The sequence below is a fragment of the Physeter macrocephalus genome, chromosome 19 (assembly GCF_002837175.3).
Source record: "Physeter macrocephalus isolate SW-GA chromosome 19, ASM283717v5, whole genome shotgun sequence".
NCBI lineage: Eukaryota > Metazoa > Chordata > Mammalia > Artiodactyla > Physeteridae > Physeter > Physeter macrocephalus.
In genome coordinates, this window is record NC_041232.1 from 61134043 (window position 1) to 61154836 (window position 20794).

Here is a 20794-nt window from a genome sequence, read left to right on the forward strand (position 1 = left end):
CTTTCCTTGAGTTTGCCTTAAAGGCAGCTGCAGGGAAGGAAATGGAGAAGAGGGTACAAGCTGAAAATGGAACAAAATTAGCTAATACAGTGGACCCTTGAACAATGTCAGGGTCAGGGGCACTGACGCTCTGCCCAGTCAAAAATCCATGTGTAACTTTACAGTTGGCCCTCCATATCCTAGGTTCAACATCCAAAGATTCAACCATCATGTAGTACTGTAGTATGTATTTAGTAAAAAAAAAAAAAAAAAAAAAAAAAAAAAAAATTCCACATGTAAGTGGGCCTGTGCAGTTCAAACCTGTGTTGTTTAATAGTCAACTGTAAAATACAATTCAGGGTTTCTTATAGCTCACTTTCCTTTCTACCTCCTGGACTACCGTGCTGCTCAGAGGTAACTCACATTGCTTTAGTGATGCAAAGGTCATCAAACACCACCTGTCCAACCTACAATACAAAGAGACGACAAGATTCAGATGAAATTATCATGTGGAAAATACAACTCTATAGCATTTTTAAGTTAGAATGCTATTACTGGCACCTCTTCCCCCACTAAAATAAAATGCTTTCCAGGACCTGATCATACTGCTAGAGTTTTATTTCTTTAACTGAAGACATGGGTGGGGATGCTCTGAGTTGAGCTATCATCTGATGACATAAAAGAAAAAGACTGACTTGGAGGTAAGAGCATATGGGAGAAAAGGCTGTGGGCTCTTAAATCCTGGACAAAAAGAGGTACAATCAGTGAGGAAAAGAGTTTAGAACAGGGATGCTGGGATAACCAAAGATAAATGTTGCCAAATTTGGTTTAGACACAGCTCCACTGGGTACAGAAAGTGGTGCTTCCTTTAATTCTCACCTTATTCACTTAAAGTATTAGACATGTTCAAAAAATAAAGCTGTAAATAGAGAGTGTTTGGGAGGAACACTGGCATTAAATATTATTATTAAAAATAAAACCTGTTGCTTTGGCCTCAGGCCAAGATGGAGTAACAGCAATCATGTTTACTCCTCTACCTGAAATAATGAAAAAAAACAAAATATAAGAAATAATAGTTCTCAAGACACTGGACATTTGGCAATGAAGGCAAGCAATGCCAGAAAGATGGGAAAATGAACCAGATGATACCTATGATTGTCCCATCTTTCTTCCTCAAGAGATTTCTATGCCACAGGGCAAAAGTGGGAGTAGTGGCAAGAGCAGGCCACAGGAGGTGGCCAACAGTCTCCTGCAAAAGCTGGAGAGAGTCCAGTCGTGCATGAAAGGAGCTCAGATGTTGTCACTCTACCCTAACAATAAGAAAAAAGCTGAGCAAGATGAAAACCAACAATTCTTCTTAGATCCAGCAGGAAACTAACATCACAGTGCAAACCACTGCCCTCAAAATTGAAGAGGGACAAGCAGATACAGAGAATCACCACCTAAAAATAGTAGAAGCCCAAGAACAGAAATCTTCACAGGAATGAGTACTGGGTTCCTTCTACCCAGTAGATCATGTCTGGCTTACAAGAATTACAATGCAAAATCAACCACAGAAAGAGAAACGAGGAAAAAATGATTACATGGAGACTAAAACACATGCTACTGAAAAAACCAATGGGTCAATGATGAAATCAAAGAGGAAATTAAAAAATACCTCAAGACAAACAATAATGAAAACACAACCATACAAAATCTATGGGATGCAGCAAAAGCAGTTCTAAGAGGGAAGTTCATAATGATACAGGCCTTCCTCAAAAAGAAAAATCCCAGTTAACCTAACCTACCACCTAAAAGAATTAGAAAAAAACAAACAAAACCTAGCTAGCAGAAGGAAGGAAATAATAAAGATCAGAGAAAATAAATAAACTAGAGATTAAAAAATAGAAAAAAATCAATAAAACCAAGAGTTGGTTTTATGAAAGGATAAACAAAATCAACAAACCTCTGGCCAGACTCTTCAAGAAGAAAAGAGGGAGGACCCAAATAAACAAAATAAGAAGTGAAAAATAAGAAATAACAACTGACACCGCAGAAATACAAAATACCATAAGAGGGCTTCCCTGGTGGCGCAGTGGTTGGGAGTCTGCCTGCCAATGCAGACAACGCAGAAGAAATGGAAAAGTTTCTAGAAATGTAAAGCCTGCCAAAATTGAATCAGGAAGAAACAGATAATTTGAACAGACCAATCACTAGATATGAATAGAATCTGTAATAAAAAAAAAAAAGTGTGGGGTGGGGATAAATCAGGAGCTTGAGATTAACATACACACACTACTATATATAAGATAGATAACCAACAAGGGCCTACTGTATAGCACAGGGAACTCTACCCAATATTCTGTCATAACCTATATGAGAGAAGAATCTGAAAAAGAATGAATATATGTATATATATAAATGAATCACTTTGCTGTACACCTGAAACTAACAGAACATTGTAAATCAACTATACGCCAATAAAATTTTTAAAAAAGAAAGAAAAAAACCTCCCTGCAAACAAAAATCCAGACTGGATGGCTTCACTGGTGAATTCTAGCAGACATACAAAGAAGAACTTATCCTATCCTTCTTAAACTCTTCCAAAAGATCGAAGAGCAGGGAATACTAACAAAACCAGACAAAGACACTACCAAAAAAGAAAATTACAGGCCAATATCTTTGATGAATATAGATGCAAAAATCCTCAACAAAATATTAGCAAACTGAATCCAAAAACACATAAAACAATCACACACCATGATCAAGTTGGATTCATTCCAGGGTCACAAGGATGGTTCAACATATACAAATCAATGTGAGACACCACCACAACAAAAGAAAAGACAAAATCTGCATGATTTTCTCAATAGAAGCAAGAAAAGCATTTGATAAAATTCAACATCCATTCATGATAAAAACTCTTGCCTAAGTGGGTAGAGAGGGAACACATCTCTCTCTCTCCTCTCTCTCTCTTTTTTTGGCCACGCGGCTTTCAGGATCTTAGTTCTTGCACCAGGGACTGAACCCGAGCCCCAGCAATGAAAGCGCTGAGTCCTAACCACTGGACTGCCAGGGAATTCCCAACATACCTCAACATAATAAAAGCTATTTATGACAAACCCACAGCCAGCATACCCACAGTACTCAATGGTGAAGAGCTGAAAGCCTTCCTGCTAAATTCTGGAACAAGACAAGGGTGCCCACTCTCACCACTTCTATTCAACATAGTATTGGAAGTCCTACCCCCAGCAATTAGACAAGAAAAAGAAATTAAAGGTATCCAAATCAGAAGGGAAGAGGTAAAGTTGTCATTATATGCAGATGACATGATACTCTATATAGAAAACCCTAAAGACTCCACACAAGAACTATTAGAACTGATAAATGAATTTAGCGAGGTAGCAGGATATATGATTAACATACAGAAATCTTGCATTTCTTTACACTAACAAGAAAATATCAGAAAGAGAAAGTAAAAAAACCCAAAACAACAACAAAAACAATCCCATTTAAAATTGCATCAAAAAACAAAACAAACAAACAAAAACAACCCAGGAATAAACCTAACCAACAAGGTGAAAGACTTACACACTGAGAACTACAAAACAATGATAAAAGAAATCAAAGATGATTCAAGGAAATGGAAAGATATCCCATGCTCTTGGATTGGAAGAATTAATATCATTAAAATGGCTATACTATCCAAAGCAATCCAGAGAGTTAATGTGATCCTTATCAAATTACCCATGACATTTTTCACAGAACTAGAATAATCCTAAAATTCACAAAGAACCACAAAAGCTACAGTAATCAAAACAACATGGTATTGGCACAAAAATAGACAGATAGATCAACAGAACAGAATAGATAGCCCAGAAATAAACCCGCCCACCTATAGTCAATTAATCTTCAACAAAGGGGGCAAGGATATATGATGGAGAAAAGACAGTCTCTTCAGTAAGTGGTGTTGGGAAAGCTGGCAGCTGCATGTAAATCAATGAAGCTAGAACACTCTCACACCATACACAAAAATAAACTTAAAATGGCTTAAAGACTTAAATATAAGACATGACACCACAAAACTCCTAGAAGAGAACACAGGAAAAACACTGCCTGACATAAATCGTACCAATATTTTCTTAGGTCAGTCTCCCAAGGCAATATAAATAAAAGCAAAAATAAACAAATGGGATCTAATCAAACCTAGAAGATTTTGCACAGCAAAGGAAACCATAAACAAAATGAAAAGACAACCTATGGACTGGAAGAAAATATTTGCAAACAATATGACCAATGAGGGCTTAATTTCTAAAATATACAACAGCTCATACAATTCAATAACAAAAAAACCCAAACAATCCAAGCAAAAAATGGGCAGAAGACCTAAACAGACATTTCTTCAAAGAAGACATACAGATGGCCAACAGACACATGAAAAAATGCTCAACACTGCTAATTATTAGAGAAATGAAAATCGAAACTATAATGAGGTATCACCTCACTCTGGTCAGAATGGCCATCATCAAAAAGTCTAGACTATTACTCAACCATAAAAAAGAATGAAATAATGTCACTTGCAGCAACATGGATGGACACAGAGATTACCATACTAAGTGAAGTAATTCAGACAAAGACAAATATTTTATGACATCACTTATAGGTGGAATCTAAAAAAAATAGTACAAATGAACTTATTAATGAAACAGAAACAGACTCATAGACAAAGAAAACAAACGTATGGTTACCAAAGGGGAAGGTGGGGGTAGGGATAAATTGGGAGTATGGGATTAACAGATGCACACTACCATATATAAAATAGATAAACAACACGGATTTACTGTACAGCACAGGGAACTATATTAAATATCTTGTAACAAACTATAATGGAAAAGAATTTTTAAAATAACAAATATATATACATATATATGTATAACCGAATTACTTTGCTATACACCTGAAAGTAACACAATATTGTAAATCAACCATACTTCAATTTAAAAAATTACCAAAAATGCCCACACAATTTGAAGTGATAGAACAAGCATCAGAACCAGACCTACATATGGAAGAGATGTTGAAATTGTCACACAGGGATTTAAAACAACTATGCTTAATACGGCAGAGGGTCTAATGAAAAAAGTGGACAACATGAAGGAACAGATAGGTAATATGACAACAAAGATGGAAACTCTAAGAAAGAATCAAAAAGAAATGCTAGAAATAAAAAACACTGTCACAGAAATGAACTATGCCTTTGTGACAGACTCATCAACAGACTGGATATGGCTGAGGAAAGAATCAGTAAACTTGAAGAAATGTCAATAAAAACCTCCAAAACTGAAGTACAAAGAGAAAAAGAAGTAAAGAAAAAAGGATAAAACATTCAAGGACTGTGGGACAGTTACAAAAGTTATGACATACCCATAATGGGAATACCAGAGGGTGAAGAAAAGGGAACACTCCCACACTGTTGGTAGGGATGTAAATTAGTGCAGCCATTATGGAAAACAGTATGGAGTTTCCTTAAAACACTAAAAACAGAGTCATCATATGATCCAGCAATCCCACTCCTGGGTATACATCCGGAAAAGATATATTTGAAATAGAAATCACAGAGAATTTCCTAAAATTAATGGCAGACGCCAAACAACAGATTCAGAAATCTCTGAGAACAAATAAAATAAATGATAAAAAAAAATCTATACCTAGGCATATCATATTCAAACTGCAGAAAGTAAAAGATGAAGAGAAATTCTTGAAAGAAACCAAAGGAAAAAGAAATCCTCCTATAGAGGAGTCAGGATAAGAATTACATTGGGTTTCTTTTCAGAAACCATGTAAGCAATAAGAGAGTGTAGTGAATTATTTAAAGTGTTAGGGAAAAAATTCCACCAACCTAGAATTCAGTATCTAGCAAAATTATCCTTCAAAAATGAAGGAGAAATAAAAACTTTTTCAGACAAACAAAAACAAAGGGAATTAGCTGACAATAGACCTACACAGCAAGAAATGTTAAAAGAAAATTTTCAGGAATATAGGTCAGGAACTCAGATCTACATGAAGAAAGGAAGAACATCAAAGAAGGAGTAAATGAAGGTAAAATAAAATCTTTTATTTTCCTTATTCTTATTGTAACAGTTTGTTAAAAATATAGCAGCAACAAAACATTCAGTGATTATAGCTATAGATAAATTAATTGAATGACAGCAATATCATAAGAGATGGAGGGAGGAGTTGGGAATACTCTGTTGTAAGATACTTACATTACCCATACAGTGTTATTTGAAGAACATGGATTAGTTGTAAATGTATATTGCAAACTCAAGGGCAAACACCAAAAAAAAAGAAAAAGAAAAAGAAAAGAAAGAAAGAAAAATTTTTTTTAAATTGATATGCTGACAAGAAAAAAATGGAATAATATAAAATGCTCAATTAAAACTAGAGAAGGCAGAAAAAGAGGAGAGGAAAGAAAAACAAAGAACATGGGCAACAAATAGAAAACAGGAAAAAAATATGGTACATATTAGCCCACCTACATCAATAATCACTCATTTACAATGAATGTGTATTACTTTTGTATTCAGAAAAGCTGTTCTCTCCTGCTCTCCTCACCCAGGAAATCCTTCTCTGATATCATTCACCTTCTGCCATGGCTGCCAGCAAGAAGGGGATGACAAAACCACAGGCAGGTTAACTATTCAGAATCTGTGACCAACAAGGGGTTCATTGAAATTTAAAGAACTTTGCAAAAAACAATGAAATACCACATGAACATTAACCACTGTTAATTCTTTACCCGATACGCTTAAAAACACTTCTAGCATTTGCAGAACTCTTTCCTTAGAGATTTCTATTAGCCAACACTTGTTATATGGCCTTTTAATTGAGAAAACAAAACACCTTGATACCTTAGGGTTTTGTGTTTTCGATAATATTTTAGACATTAATCATTCCAGTCAAGCACCACAGGAAAAATTTCAAGCCTCATTCCTACCCATCAGCAAAGGCCAAGTGAAAAGCCTAGACTTCTTTCCTCAGCCAGCAGAAACAAGGTATCCCTCCCCGCCGGTTGTGGGGGGGGTGAGGTCAGAGAAGGCTGAGTGAGATTGTCATACCTGCCAAGCGTTATCAAGCCTCATCCTAACCCCACTGTCAGTGGAGAATATGTGGGGTACCTGGACTTCCAACCCCACCTGCTCCACCTTTGTGCTGTGTTAGTATCAGAGGAAGCCTAGTGGAGAGTCAGGACTCTGACCACTGCCTGGCAGGAGGAGCCCAACCATCTCCCCTTGGTGTCAGTGAAGGCCGTGTGGGGAGCAGTAACAAGGCAAACCTATCCCTCCTAATCAGGATGGCTCCTGCTTAGCGAGGAGCCAGTACTCCCATCTCTGCCCAGCAGTAAGGAGGTGCTCCTACACCCTGGGGTGTCAATGGAGGCCGAGGAGGGAATCTGGACTTACACCTACATCTAGAAGTATTGAGACACTCCCCTTCTCTCACCAGTGCAAAGCCAGAAGAAGCCTGATAAAACAGAAGCCTTAAATAAATTCATCTCATAACACCCCGAATGTCCAAGATTCAATTAAAAATCAACAGATTCCACTGAGATGACATTGATGTTAAAATCAGATCTGAAAATGATTTTAAAGCAGCTATCATAAAAATGCTTCAATAAGCAATTACAAACATCCTGAAACATTTGGAAAAATAAGTCTCAGCGAAGAAAAAGAACCAAACAGAAATTTTAGGATTGAAAAATACAATAAAAAAAAAACCCAAGAGAAAGGAAAGTATATGTCCATACATATACTTGTACACAGATGTTCATAGCAGCCTTATTCATAAGAGCCAAAGTGTTGAAACCACCCAAATGGCTATCAATTGGAGGATGGATAAACAAAAGTGTGGTACATCCATACAATGGAATATTACTTGGTCAGAAAAAGGAATGAAGTACTGATATATGCTATGTGGATGAACCCTGAAAACATTAGGTCAACTGAAATGAGCTCATCACAAAAGGCCACATATTATATCATTCAGCTTATATTAAATATCCAGAATAGGCAAATACATATACAGAAAATAGATTAGTGGTTGCCTAGTGCTGAAGGGTGTGAGGATGGGGAAATTAGGAGTGTGTGATTGCTAACGGATATGGAGTTTCTTGTGGGGCATAAGGATAACGTTCTAAAATTGACTATGGTGATAGCTGCACAATTCTGTGAATATACTAGAAACCAGTGAATTGTACACTTTGAACAACAGAACTGCATGTGTTATGGGTTGAATTATGTACCATACCAAAAAAAAAAATATGTTGGAGTCCTAACCCCTAGTAGCTCAGAATGTGGCCCCATTTGGAGAAAGGGTCTTTAGAGGTGATCAAGTTAAAATGAGGTAATCAAGGTGGGCCCTAATCCAATATGACTAGTATCCTTATTATAAAGGGTAAATTTGGACACAGAGACAGACATGTATGGAGGGAAAATGTTGTGAAGAAACAGAGGGTGAAGATGTTCATCTACAAGCCAAAATGAGAAGCCTTGAACAGACGTCCCTCAAAGCCTGTACAAGAAGCCAACACTGCTGAACCTTGATTTCAGACTTGGTAGCCTCCAGATGGCGAAAAAATACATTTCTGTTAAGTTTAAGTCATTCCCAGTTTGTGGAATTTACAGCAGCCCTAGCAAACTAAAACAGTATGTGAATTATACCTCAATCAAGTTGCTACCAAAAAATCAAAACAATATGCTCTCTACAAGAAACTCATTTCAAATATAATGACATAGGTTGAAAGTAAAAGCTATTCTAGACACTTGCAATCGTGTGGTTAACAAAAGAAACAAAATCCTGGCCCTCATGGAACTTACATTCTAGCAGAGCAGACGAGTGTGCCAAACAGTGTGGGTCAGGTGGCTGAGGAAAGGCAGCTAACCAAGCAAGGTTACATCTACATTTACATTTCCAGGGCAGAGAGAAGAAAAAGAATTCCTGAAGGAGACAGAAAAAGAATTGTGTGGTCACAAAAATCAAGGAATGGAAGGGACTGGGTCAAATGCAAATGTTGAAGTTAGTAAAAGTCAAGTTCATGGAACTTGGCAATTATGTGCCCATTTTGACATCAGCAAGAATCATTTCAGGAGTGTGATGGCAACTAAGATTCCATCATGTCAGCTACTTGCCAGCATGCTCAAAGTATTTTCTTTCTTCTGTTGCACCCACTTGACAAAAACTCAACTCTGAATAGGCTTTACCAATGAGCAGTGTTGAAGAACAGTCCTCCAGACAGATGGATGCCACTGTAAGTCCATGGTGTCCAACTCACTGCTGTTCTTTTCTAGCCCATTCTCTTTCCCATTCTCTAGGACCACCATTTCAAACTATCTCTGTTGTCTTTGTACCTACCTCCATCCTCAGCCCCTCCCCACTTCTGGAACTGGCCACATCACTTGGTTCTCAAAGGTGTGAGAGCAAAACCATTAGGTGAAAACTTTAAACCCTCTGCTACCCAAAAGACACACATGCCTGTGTCCACACCCATTCCTTCATCTGCCTGTGATATGGATGCCAGCTTCCCTCCTCAGGAACCTAGGTGTACCAATGATCTTGGCCAACTCCTCCTGCACCCCTGCATTTCCACCTCCCCCTCTCTTCTGATTCTACCCCACTATCCTACTTAGCATTTAAATATGAGATGCAAGTTTCTCCCACCTTCAAAAAAAAAATCCCTCAACCACACATAATTCTACTGCTACAGCCTCACCCTTCATCACAGCCAATTTTTGAGCTATCTGCACTTGCTCACTTCATTACTTTGCAGTCCTCATCCCACTGCAACCTAGATTTACCCTCACCAATACACTGAAAAAGGAAGATATAGATTACCATAATTCCTAAATTCTAATATGCATATTCATTCCTATTTTAATAGACTACCTCTTATGATCAATATGATAGAAAGCAATGGGCCACAGTTTAGATTTTTCTTTGTATATGTAAAGATGCCTTAGATTCAATCAAATATGGTGTTTCTGAAATTAAATTTTTTTTCTAAATGGGTACTCTATTTTTATATTGTATGAGAGCTTTTAACTTCACTAAACACCCTGAAATACTTTCTTTTGGCCTCTGTGATATCTCAGCTGCTCCTTCTTAATCTCCTTCTTGTGCTCCTTGTCTAGTTCTCTTCTTTCTTCACTCATCACCTTCTTTGGATGAGCTCTTACACGACCATGGTTTCAGTACTACCCATGTTACAGGACAAGCCCGTAGCTGGTCCAATGTCATGTGGGCATGACTTCAGAGACATCAAATTAATTGATTCTTGTTCCAGTTACAAAGTAGAGTCCAATAATGACTTAGGTGAAGTTGTTAGCCTTGAGAGACTAAAGATGATAAATTAGAATGTTTACACCTACAGTTGTATTGCATAACTCAGAGCAGTAGAGCTGACCCAGATGACTTGGCCCTTAGTACAAAATACAGAGACTACATGCAGAATTTCTCCAGCCTTACAATATACAGTACGCTGAGTCTATGACGGGTCACTTAGGCCTTCAGGTTTAATAAAACACCTACTCGCACATTACTGTCCCCACCGTGCATTGCCCTACCAATCCCCCATTCCAGGCCCTTGCCCCTGAGATTTCAGAGTCTATTAGGTCAGTTTGCTGACTTCCTCTGAAATCCCCAGCATCTTTCATCCATCTGCCTCGTTTCCCTCCCTTGTGAATGCCTGCTGCTCAGGTATCAAGTGATTTCCACAGTCAGCGTAAGTCAAATACAAACGAGGATCCACCATTTCTTCATTCACAAATATTTATTGAGCACCTACTATGCGCCACACGATGTTAGGCTCTGGGATGCAAGTGAAATAAGATATCACACTTGCCCTCAAGGAGCTTACAATCTAACAGGGGAAACAGACAAAACACAGTAAACTAATACATAAAATAAACACAGGTTGTGCTATCTGCCATATAGGATATAAACAGTGATAAGATTAGAACAGTTAGGAAACACCTCCTTTTTAGATAAAATTGGTCAAGGAAGGCCTCTCTGAGAAGGTAGTTAAAAACTGGGTATGGAGCCTGGCTCCCCACTTACAAGCTACATGACTTTAGGCAAGTCACTTACCCGCTCAGAATCTGTTTCCACATTTGTAGAATGGAGATAATCATATCAAACTCAAGAAACGCTCATTACTGTGAATGATCATGAAAACTCTTCAATGACTTCTTGCTATTTTACAAGGCTTTTCATTATATCTTACATACTTCTCTTAATATTACTTAGCAAATTTCTAGCTATTCTGAACATTTTTAGTCCTCTCTTTATCCGTGTGCTCCTACAGCACCCTGTACTTTTTACCACTACATTGTAATCTCCCTATTCACTTATCTGTATATTCTACTGGGTCTGAGGACATGTTGAAGGCGGTGATAATGAAGGAGTCTAAGTTGGACAAGAAGTACAAAGAAAACAGAAAGGGTTAAACAGTGGTAGGGAGTTTCAATGGAAGAAAATGTTGAAGGTGAGGTAACCAAAAATCTCACTGGCCAGGGTGTTGGATGGATCATCCACCAGAACACTGAAGATACTGAGAATACAAAAGAATCAGAGATGGCAAAGTGTGCTGTGAGTTAGGAAGTGAGGCCTTCAGGAAATCAAAGGAGTGATCAGTGGCAAGGGTAGAGGTAACTGATAGTATAACTTCTCGGCATAGGCTGCAAAAGGGGCAGATTTTTGTCAGAAGCTTTCGGAGAAATTTAGAAATTACAATAGAGAGGAAGGGCAGCAACCACCATCTCCTGAGATACATGGAATGTGGACACAGCCCACACTGGTGAGAGCTACAGGCTATGGCAGGCCTTCAGGTGACAGCCAAATTGGCTATGGCAAGGCAGTTAAGAGAAAAATCAAAAGAACAACATGCAGCCAAGCATGGAATAGGGAGGAGAGAGGGAGGGTGGGCAATTGGGAGTGACTAGAATACATATAGAAGGGAGACAAGTGAAGGTGAAAACGGGAGGACAAGGGAAGTTTGCACTTCTTAAGACTTCTTGAGACTGCAGAACAGATAAGCTTCTTGGACACTTCCTTTCTGAAATCTCACACTTCCCATCAAACTCACCACTGTCTCCCCTAAATGACTAACGTCCATTCTAACTGCCTCCTGTCTCGTAATAGCACCATTATCCTAGTTACCCAGGCTTGAGAAATGGACTCAGCCCTTAGTCCTATAACCACTCAGACACTGAATCTTGAGTCTTCCTTTGAAATGGCTCCAGCATCCCCTCCTTCCTTATTCCTGTGGCCATCACCTGAAATCAGTTCTCGTAATTTTATGTCTAGATTACCGTATCAGTCTCCCCAATAGCCTACCTAATTCGTGTCACTTCAGTTTAGTCAGAAGGCTTTTGAGGTACATCTGTTTCAGACTGCCAAGTCCACTGCGAAATTTATGTTTCTTCCTTTGCAAAACAGAGACAATACTACTTTCCTTTGAAGGACCGTGGTAAGGAATGTGACATTTTTGTAAGGTTCTTAGCATGTCTGTTAGTAGATAAGAATTCTTGAGTTTTGAAAACTTGATTATAAGCCTTTTGAAGTATGGGACCAGATCTTTTATACTATTCTACCCCACATACACTTACAAAACACGTTGAATATTTGTTGAATAGTTTGATGAAGGCCAAAATAAGAGGGATATTTTATAACACAACACCACTCTTCTTCACATAAAAAGAGTTAAGCTTTGAGAACATAAAAGCAGCCTTAAAATCCATTCAAAAAGAAAAAGTAGCCTGGGAAATGTGGTATGCCAATTAAGAAAATAATACCTTGAGCATCCGAAGATAGCAATCTGTTTTTCTTTCCCCAGAGCGGCCCTGAAAACACCAATATGGGACTGAAAACACAAAAGACAAAGTGAAAAAGCAAAGCTTAGCTCTGCTTTTGTTGTTGTTTCAGCCTTACCACTTTTCCAGTTTGGTTTGGACTGCCTTTGGCTCAGAAGATCCTACTGGCTTTGGGGAGCTCAGAAAGGCCAAAATGGAGCCTACAGGAAGAGGAAAAAAAGAGAGCTGGCTACTAAGGGCTGGCCCCAGGCACAAAAGATTTAAGAAAAGGCAAGATTTTCTAACTAAAAACAGAAAATGTAGTGTAACAATGGGCTACTTCATAGTGCAAGTAAAACTATGTATAAAATCATTTGGATATCCTTATGTAGGTGTTTCTGGAACATATCAGATACATATATTTGAAACTGAGACATCCCAGGAAAGTCTCTGCCCATTATCTCCAAATCAGTTACCCCAGCTCACCAATGTCAGAAGGTGGAGGGTCTTAATGCAGATGTCTGCATAGAGTTAAATAGCACATATTCTTGGAAAATATGGTTAGACAGTTCTTCTCATACCAAATGGTTACAGTATAGCTTAGTAAAACCACTTGGGAAAATGATATGAATCAAAAACTACAAAGTATTTACATCCTTGACTCAGAAATTCACCTCTAGAAATTTATTCTAAGGAAATCATTTATGCACAAAGACATGAACTGTAACACTGCATCATGAGATGCAACCTAAAATGTCCAACAGGGAAAGGTAACAGGAAGCATGGCACATCCATACAGCATAGTTTTTAATGACATGGAATAATGCCTGTAGATTGAGAAAAAAATCAAGGCACAAATTATACTGAGAATGAATGAAACTATGTAAAATCGCAGACAAGTAGCAAAAAGACTGGCAAGAAATATGCAAAAATATTAAAGTGCCCTTTTCCCCTTTTCTGTATTGTCTAGATTTCCTGCAATAAGCATGCATTACTAAACATAAACAGAAAAAAACCATTATTGAGTCAGGCAAGCAATAAAGAATGGGCATGTTTATTTAGCCTAATCTGTTTCTCCTAGGAATTGGAGCGTAGTTCCTAACAACAAAAAAGTGGGGGCTTACAAACCAGTCATTCTTAAAAAAGCAGAGGAAGTATTAAATTCTTTCCACAAATTTCACCATATTCGTGTAGAACTGCAGCAGAAAAGATGGTGAATCAGGTTCAGACATCAATCACCAACCTAAATGACAACTCCATGCTCCCACAAGACAGATCCAGGGTCACAAAATACAGCGTCAGACCCAAGTTTAAATGGCATACTGCTCTACATTTTCCAAGATGAAAAAGATTAGGAAAATAAAAGCGTTTACATGGGGGTGGGGGTGGGGGTGGGCAGGACTTTTTTTTGTTTTTTTTACACCCATTAGGGGCTAGAGAGAAATGAAAGACAAAGCTGAGAACTAATGCTTTATAAATTTCAACTTTACTGAAAAAGACAAAATGTAACAATAAATACTTTTTTGGCAGAAGAAGAGCAGACAACTCGGTTACTAAATGACGGATGTCCAAGACTCGTCTGAAGGCAGAATGGTTCAAAGGTCAGAATCCAAAGTCAGAATAGTCTCTTGTTGAATATCATTCATCTAAAATCCAACATCTTACCTTTCTTCAAATTCTTTAAGTTTCTACCCTAGGGAAACTTGTTTTATACCAAGAGTTATGGATCTCCTTATTTATACTCACACTCTTCACCAAATCATGATATTTTCATTCTAGCTTTCCTGATTCTACTGTTTTGTTTGGCCTTTATAATTATTCCATGACAGATGCCAAGAATTTATACCTTCTGGGCAGAAATGGAAACAGAATCCTAAAGCGGCTCATCTAAGGGTCAGAAAGTCAGTGCACGTAAGCAGACCTTAGGCGTGAAGCTACATTCAGCACCCGTTACATTGTCACAAGTTACCAAAGCAAGGAAATCCTTTAACATTTCTATGTGAATAAAGATAAAAATACAGGTTGGCTAAGTGTTTGTAAGAGACTAATAACTGCAGTTCCTTTCCTTAAACATAATCACTGGTTGGCTGACATCTAAGTAACAGCTATAGATGACCTCCTCTGAAACTGAATTATACTTGGTTGAGCAGATATCTGGACTAGTAAAAGAAACTGCTACAAAAACAGAGCCTTAGTAAAAAAATATTTAGTGACCATTCTAAAAAAAGGACAATGGCTTGATAAGCATGCTGTTGTCACAGGGCCAAAAGCATAAAGAAAAGTACTCACCTTCAAATATACATACACAAAAGTCTCAATTTTAAGATTATAAACTTAAAAGTATATTTTTAAAAATGTTAGTCACCTGTATGAGATAAATTAAAAATTTATGTAATTCAGTGTAAAGCACCAAAGATGAACAATAAAACTGTTCACATAAATCAGTGAAAAGGAAACAAAGCACAACTATAAAAGCACAGAGGTATCATTTACAAGAACCAAGTAAATAAACTAATTTCTATTAATTTTTTTCATTTACCTGATAAAACTCTGTTGGTTAAATTGGGGAGGGGAGGGTCTCTGAGCATCTAAAGGGTAACAAAATGATAACAAATATACAGCATTTCTTTAATAACAAATTATACCACACAAATCAGGTTACTTTTTCTGATTACAGAGTTAACAGAACTTGCATCCATATTTAGAGCAGCAACATAAAAGTTTCCTAGGAAGAAATTCTGTATCTGGACCAAAGGACTGTAACGTGGACTAAGAAGGTAAAACTGGCCAACTATGATGCAACTACTGCAAGAAGATTCAGGTTCGTTTTCCATGCTTATAACTCTCCAAAAGGGATAATACATTAAGGGGATAATGCAGCCAAAGAAGGGATGATGTAGAAAATTACATGAAATTAAATGAGTACAAAAAGAGCACGGGGGGGGGCATGAGAACTTGAAAAGGTGTGAAAAACCAAGCAGTGACAAGTCAGCTCCCTGGAGCTGCACCAACCCAGATTGTTCCCTGTCCTAACTGAAATTGGTGGACTCTTCATCTGGGCACTTCAGCTTGAGAAATCAGTTAGATTAATCATTTTTAACACAGGTTTATTTTTAAAGTAGATACAGCTTAGGGAGAGAAAGCTAAATATTAGGGAAGTATTAACTCCTTCAGAGCTCAAAATTTTGCAGCCAAATGAAAGCAAAGTGTAAAATTTGGATAAAACTGTTTCTCTAAGGGTAAAACAGTTTTCTGAGAGATTTTAAAACCAAACGCACAGTAAGAGAGTGGTTTTCAAAGTGGGTTTCAGGCCCATCCTCTCCTCTTCAAACCTTTCTTATATTCAAACATTTCTAATTCTGTTTTATCTTTTGTGGCTTCAGGAAAGATTTCCTTTTAGAAAAAGGAAAGGGAAATCTGATGCCATTCCCCACCCCCTTGCTACTCTTTGTTCTTTAAGTTTGAAAATCACTGCTATGAGAAAAATGAGATCTAAAACATATTTTCTTTGTCAGTGTTACTAAACTGAAAAGTTTCAACGCAGATCTGTACATTATCCTGTAAAATAAACGAGCAAAAGAAGTTCTTAGGAAGAAATTAAACTTTGCTATTCCCACCGCCCCTAAATCTGTCCTTCCACTGCCTCCAACCTCCCAATATTTCTAGACAGTGTGAACAAAATTCTAACAAACATTCCAGCCCACACCTTAATCTAAAAACATTTCACTTGACGGCTGCAGAGAATTTTTTTTTTTGAGAAGCCCCCAATTTATAGAAACCTCTAGAATAAGAAAGTACGATTACCAAAATAACACACATTCCATCAGGGCAGACTCTGCATAGGGTTTCTTCAACATAATCACTAATAAAGAACAGCCAAATCCCAGAACTTCACTCTGCATTCATCAGCACACAATACCAAAGTGTAAACAACAACCAGGGTAAAATGCTTAACACAGAGGCCAATTTTCTTTGATGGAATCAGGGAGAAAAGTGGAACTGCAGGAAGAAAAGTGGAACCCAAGCTTTGGCCACTTATCAAGACTTCATTACTTCAACGAAATAGAACAAATCTCCATGGAAAGGACTCATTCGGCAAACGTAACTTCTTTCCATATATTTTTCCTTCACATCAGATTAAACAAAACTTGTCATTTCAGAATCACTGATTACATCTTTTTTTAATTAGAAAAAAGTTTACTTGAGTATTTACATAACTTTATTGCTGTTTATTACAACAAAAAAAACTTTAACTGATTTGTAGAATCCAACCAGTAACATATGAAATTGAAATCCATCTCTCAAGAAGATGCAGTTACAGCTGAATGTATCTGATGCTCAAAGTACAGCATGAGCAAGAAAAATCCTTGCATGTCAATGTGGTTCTTGCTGCAGTCATCTGTGTTCATCTCTCAGAAGGCAAAAGAATCCATATGACACTTCAATAAATATCAAAGTAATCGTTACCAAAAAAATAGCTTCCACGGACCAGAGATCCAAGAAACAGCAGTTTTAATGAATGATTCCTAGAATCGAGTGAGTCCTCCTTTAGTCCAATGAGATGATGTCAGGAATGTTACTTCCACTGCTGGTTATGACCCCTGTCTCACTCCTGCTGCTGGATGAACTAACATGAGTACTGCTTTCATGGGGGCTGGTGGTGGTGACAGACGTACTGCTTGCTGTTAAGGGTGAGGTGAGACTATCCAAAAACATAGGAGGACAGTACTGCTTGAAACAAACAATGATGTCAATGAGGAAGAGGCTACATTGATTTTAAATATAGAGACTAGAAATTGTTAGATATGCACAAGTGATAGCCACATATTTAAATCTCAGTGGGACTTCAAAACTTCTCAAAACTTCACATCTTTGGATGGAAGGTGGCATGAATTTAACATTTTACATTATTTTGTGAGTGCAGCATATTCCTGATTGTCTCAAAACTTACAGAATTTGTGACCAAATATGTCGTAGTACAAAAATGTCAACAATAACTAAAGTTATTTAATACTGAATATTGGCCCCCAAATTATGACTCATACTTAATCTCAAAAAGAATTTGCTCACTAAATGTATTTATAACAGATTTAAAACACACTGTAAAAGGCTAATAAACTTATTTTTAATGGTGCTAAGAAAAATGCTAATGCAAAATTCAATAATTCTCTCAAAATTTAGTATTAATCAGAGCCATAAGGAATAATGTTAAGACTGATCAGCGGGAAGGCAGCATCTGACTCCTCTGTACATACATGTAACAGTACCTGTGTAATTAGAAGATAGCATACATTCTAATATAGAGACTACATGGTAGCTAACTACCATGGGATGCTCAGAAAGAGAGTAATCTCAGGTACTCACAAAATTTTGGAATAAATCTTAAAGGAAATCTAATCTAATCTAATTTCCTTTGAGATGCTTATTTGACACCCCCCTTCCAACTGTTCAAATTTCTGGTTTCTTTAACATCTTAGTTGCTGATTCCCAAACTAATCCCAACCTGAGTTTAGTACTCTAATATTGACCTGGAGGAAGAGAGAGACAAGAGCTAAAAGCTTTGTTTTATATCACCATAGAATATTTTATGTGAGAGACAACTGCACTGACTTGAGTGAGATAAGCGAGGTCCAGTATACATTACAAGAGGAGAGGTCCTAAGTCTGTGTTTAGATTGACTGTATGAAAGATCAGTAAGGATATGTGATCAATATTATCAATTCCATATATTATTCAGCCTATCATCAGAGATATTACGAACAGAAATTTAAAACTGAAGTTGTTTAGACTACATGAACTTCAAAAAGACCATAAAATGGGAACAACGGCCCCAGGTTTAAGGCTGCCAGTCAGTGGAAGGGCAACAACTAAAATTCAGGGTGCCTTTTAAAAAAGTAATTTAATATTTAGGATGGACGACTGTCTTGGTTCATCAACAAAATGAATGCCAGGCACAAAGACATTCAAGGGTAGTTCTTAGAGAGCTTCTAAGAACCTCTAAAGAGAGTTGCGTTGTCAGGTATTAAACTTCTTTAAAATCAATTTCTAATTTTCCACTAAAATTGAGCCAAGAATTTGGAAAAAGCCCAGAAACTTAACATTTTATTTCTACTACCTCTGAGGCAGTTTTTGACCACCTAGGAGTAAAAAGGTACTCTTCTTCATTTGTATAATGAATGCTAGATACTACAGTCCTGCTACCAATAGCCTCTACATCTTGAAATCTTACAATACTCAGGTTGCAGCCAATCTAACTCTAGCCTTTATGTGTAATTTGAACACATCTGCATAAGGATAATAGGGATTAAGGGGGCAATGTGGAGGTGAAGTAGAACAAATCTAAGGATTCAAGGAAAACTGAAAAGCACAACCTCACCCTTCATTTGGCTTAGCAACAAGTTAGCCTGACACCAAGCATGCTAAATAGCCCTATAAACTCAAAATCCTCTAGGTTTCCAAGAGCATTTTTTAAAAAAGGATGATTCACGTTAAAAACAGTAATACTTTAAGCCTGAAGAATCTATTTCCTAAAAAAACAGATATTTTGCTATAGAATCTACTGATGTAAATAAAACAAAGTCAACTCAGGGTGAGAAGAAGAAACTCCTCATTCTGTGCCTGTTACCTTGGGCCCAAATTTTCAGTGCTGTTTATGTGATCAAATACAGAGTACTGAACCAGGAAGCTGATACAAGACCTGTGGTTAGCTGATTCTGAGCAGCCTACGAAGCACAGTGGTTCGTCCTCCATCCATCCCTACGCTCAACACTTCTCTCAAAGTCTCTTTCTCTGTTTTGCTTTTCCCTTCAGCTTTTCCCATGCCTTTTCCTCCTCTGCTCTGCCTCTGCTATAAGCCTTATCAGTGGAGTCCACACTCATTGCAAGGTGTTCATGTTGGGACGCTGGTATACTAGAGTTTCTTATCTCTGACAAAGAAAACAGGAATGACTGGTTTATAGCAATTTTAGATGAGGGCATCTCCAAAGTCTGAATCTGATTGCCTTTAAAAACAAGGAAGAATCAAGCTAATGATTCAGTCTGTTTAATCAGCTTCAGCTATTTTCTATGTATAGAGCAAGTGTTTTACAACTTATCTCTATAAGGTTTTAACTTCCAGTCATCTAGCACTGCTTCCCCTCATTTTAATCACTCAAATGCTCGTAAGAAATGCCAACTGATTATATTAAACTAAATAAAATATAATTTAAAATTCCAGTATTAAAGGCCAAAATATCATAAACTGAGAACTAGCAACTTCATCCCTCCAAGCAAAATTGTGAAATATTTATATAGTACTTCCTTTCCATCGATTTAAGTAACTGAGAGTTGACTGTCCTGATTTTATGCAACTGGTCATTTTTAGTTAGTATGACACAACCAACAATCAAATACAAATTAGTTGCTTAAATTCAGGATACATACCTGGGGATCAACTGGAATAAGGGAAAGAAAATCCAAACCTAAAACAAAAATGTTCTGTTAATAGTTGTCTCATATGTTGGAGACAAGAATTATTTCCCTAAATCATTTTTTATTTATCTTAAGTCATAAAACATTTGGGTTAAGGTCTTACCATTCTGCCATAGGAAAGGTCTATACCACGATCAGGATATTTATGTGGATAAAACCCAAAGATGAACATATTTCCTAACAAAACAACTAGAAAAACCGCCTCCCAGAGACTTAAAGGGGGCAGTCCAAAATTTTTCAGATAAATAGGACTAGTCAAAGCAAACTTTCCCCCTTTATCGCTCAGCAGAATGAGAAGCAATAAAATGAAAAGATGACGATCTGGATTTGGACCATTAAAAAAACATACTTAAGACTCTTAAGGTACTTCACATTTATTTTTAAGAAATACACCACACTGAGCTTCATCTAAAATATCACTTCTTAGGCAGATAAATTGTCTATTTCATGGACAGCTCTCTGTTCCCCTGTTCCCACAACAAGAGTAGTAGTACACAGTTCAACGTGCTGCACAAAGCAAG

General features: G+C 37.3%; 1 protein-coding gene across 15 annotated transcripts in view; it reads right to left on the minus strand.

Moving 5' to 3' along the window:
• Positions 1-411: 411 nt before the first annotated feature.
• Positions 412-20794, minus strand: part of PIAS2 (protein inhibitor of activated STAT 2) — a 102260-nt gene continuing 81877 nt past the window's right edge. For 3 of the 15 annotated variants that reach the window (XM_024132187.3, XM_028480555.2, XM_024132186.3), the window contains 2 exons: positions 20226-20263; positions 10810-17534 (listed from right to left, as the gene is read on the minus strand). In XM_024132187.3, the coding sequence (XP_023987955.1) occupies positions 17352-17534; positions 20226-20263 (221 nt within the window). In that variant the 3' untranslated portion in view covers positions 10810-17351. Of the gene's footprint in view, positions 447-8834; positions 8956-10809; positions 17535-20225; positions 20264-20794 lie in introns of those variants that run through there. The other 12 variants (XR_003677286.2, XR_003677283.2, XM_055080648.1 and 9 more) reach the window with 11 other exon arrangements.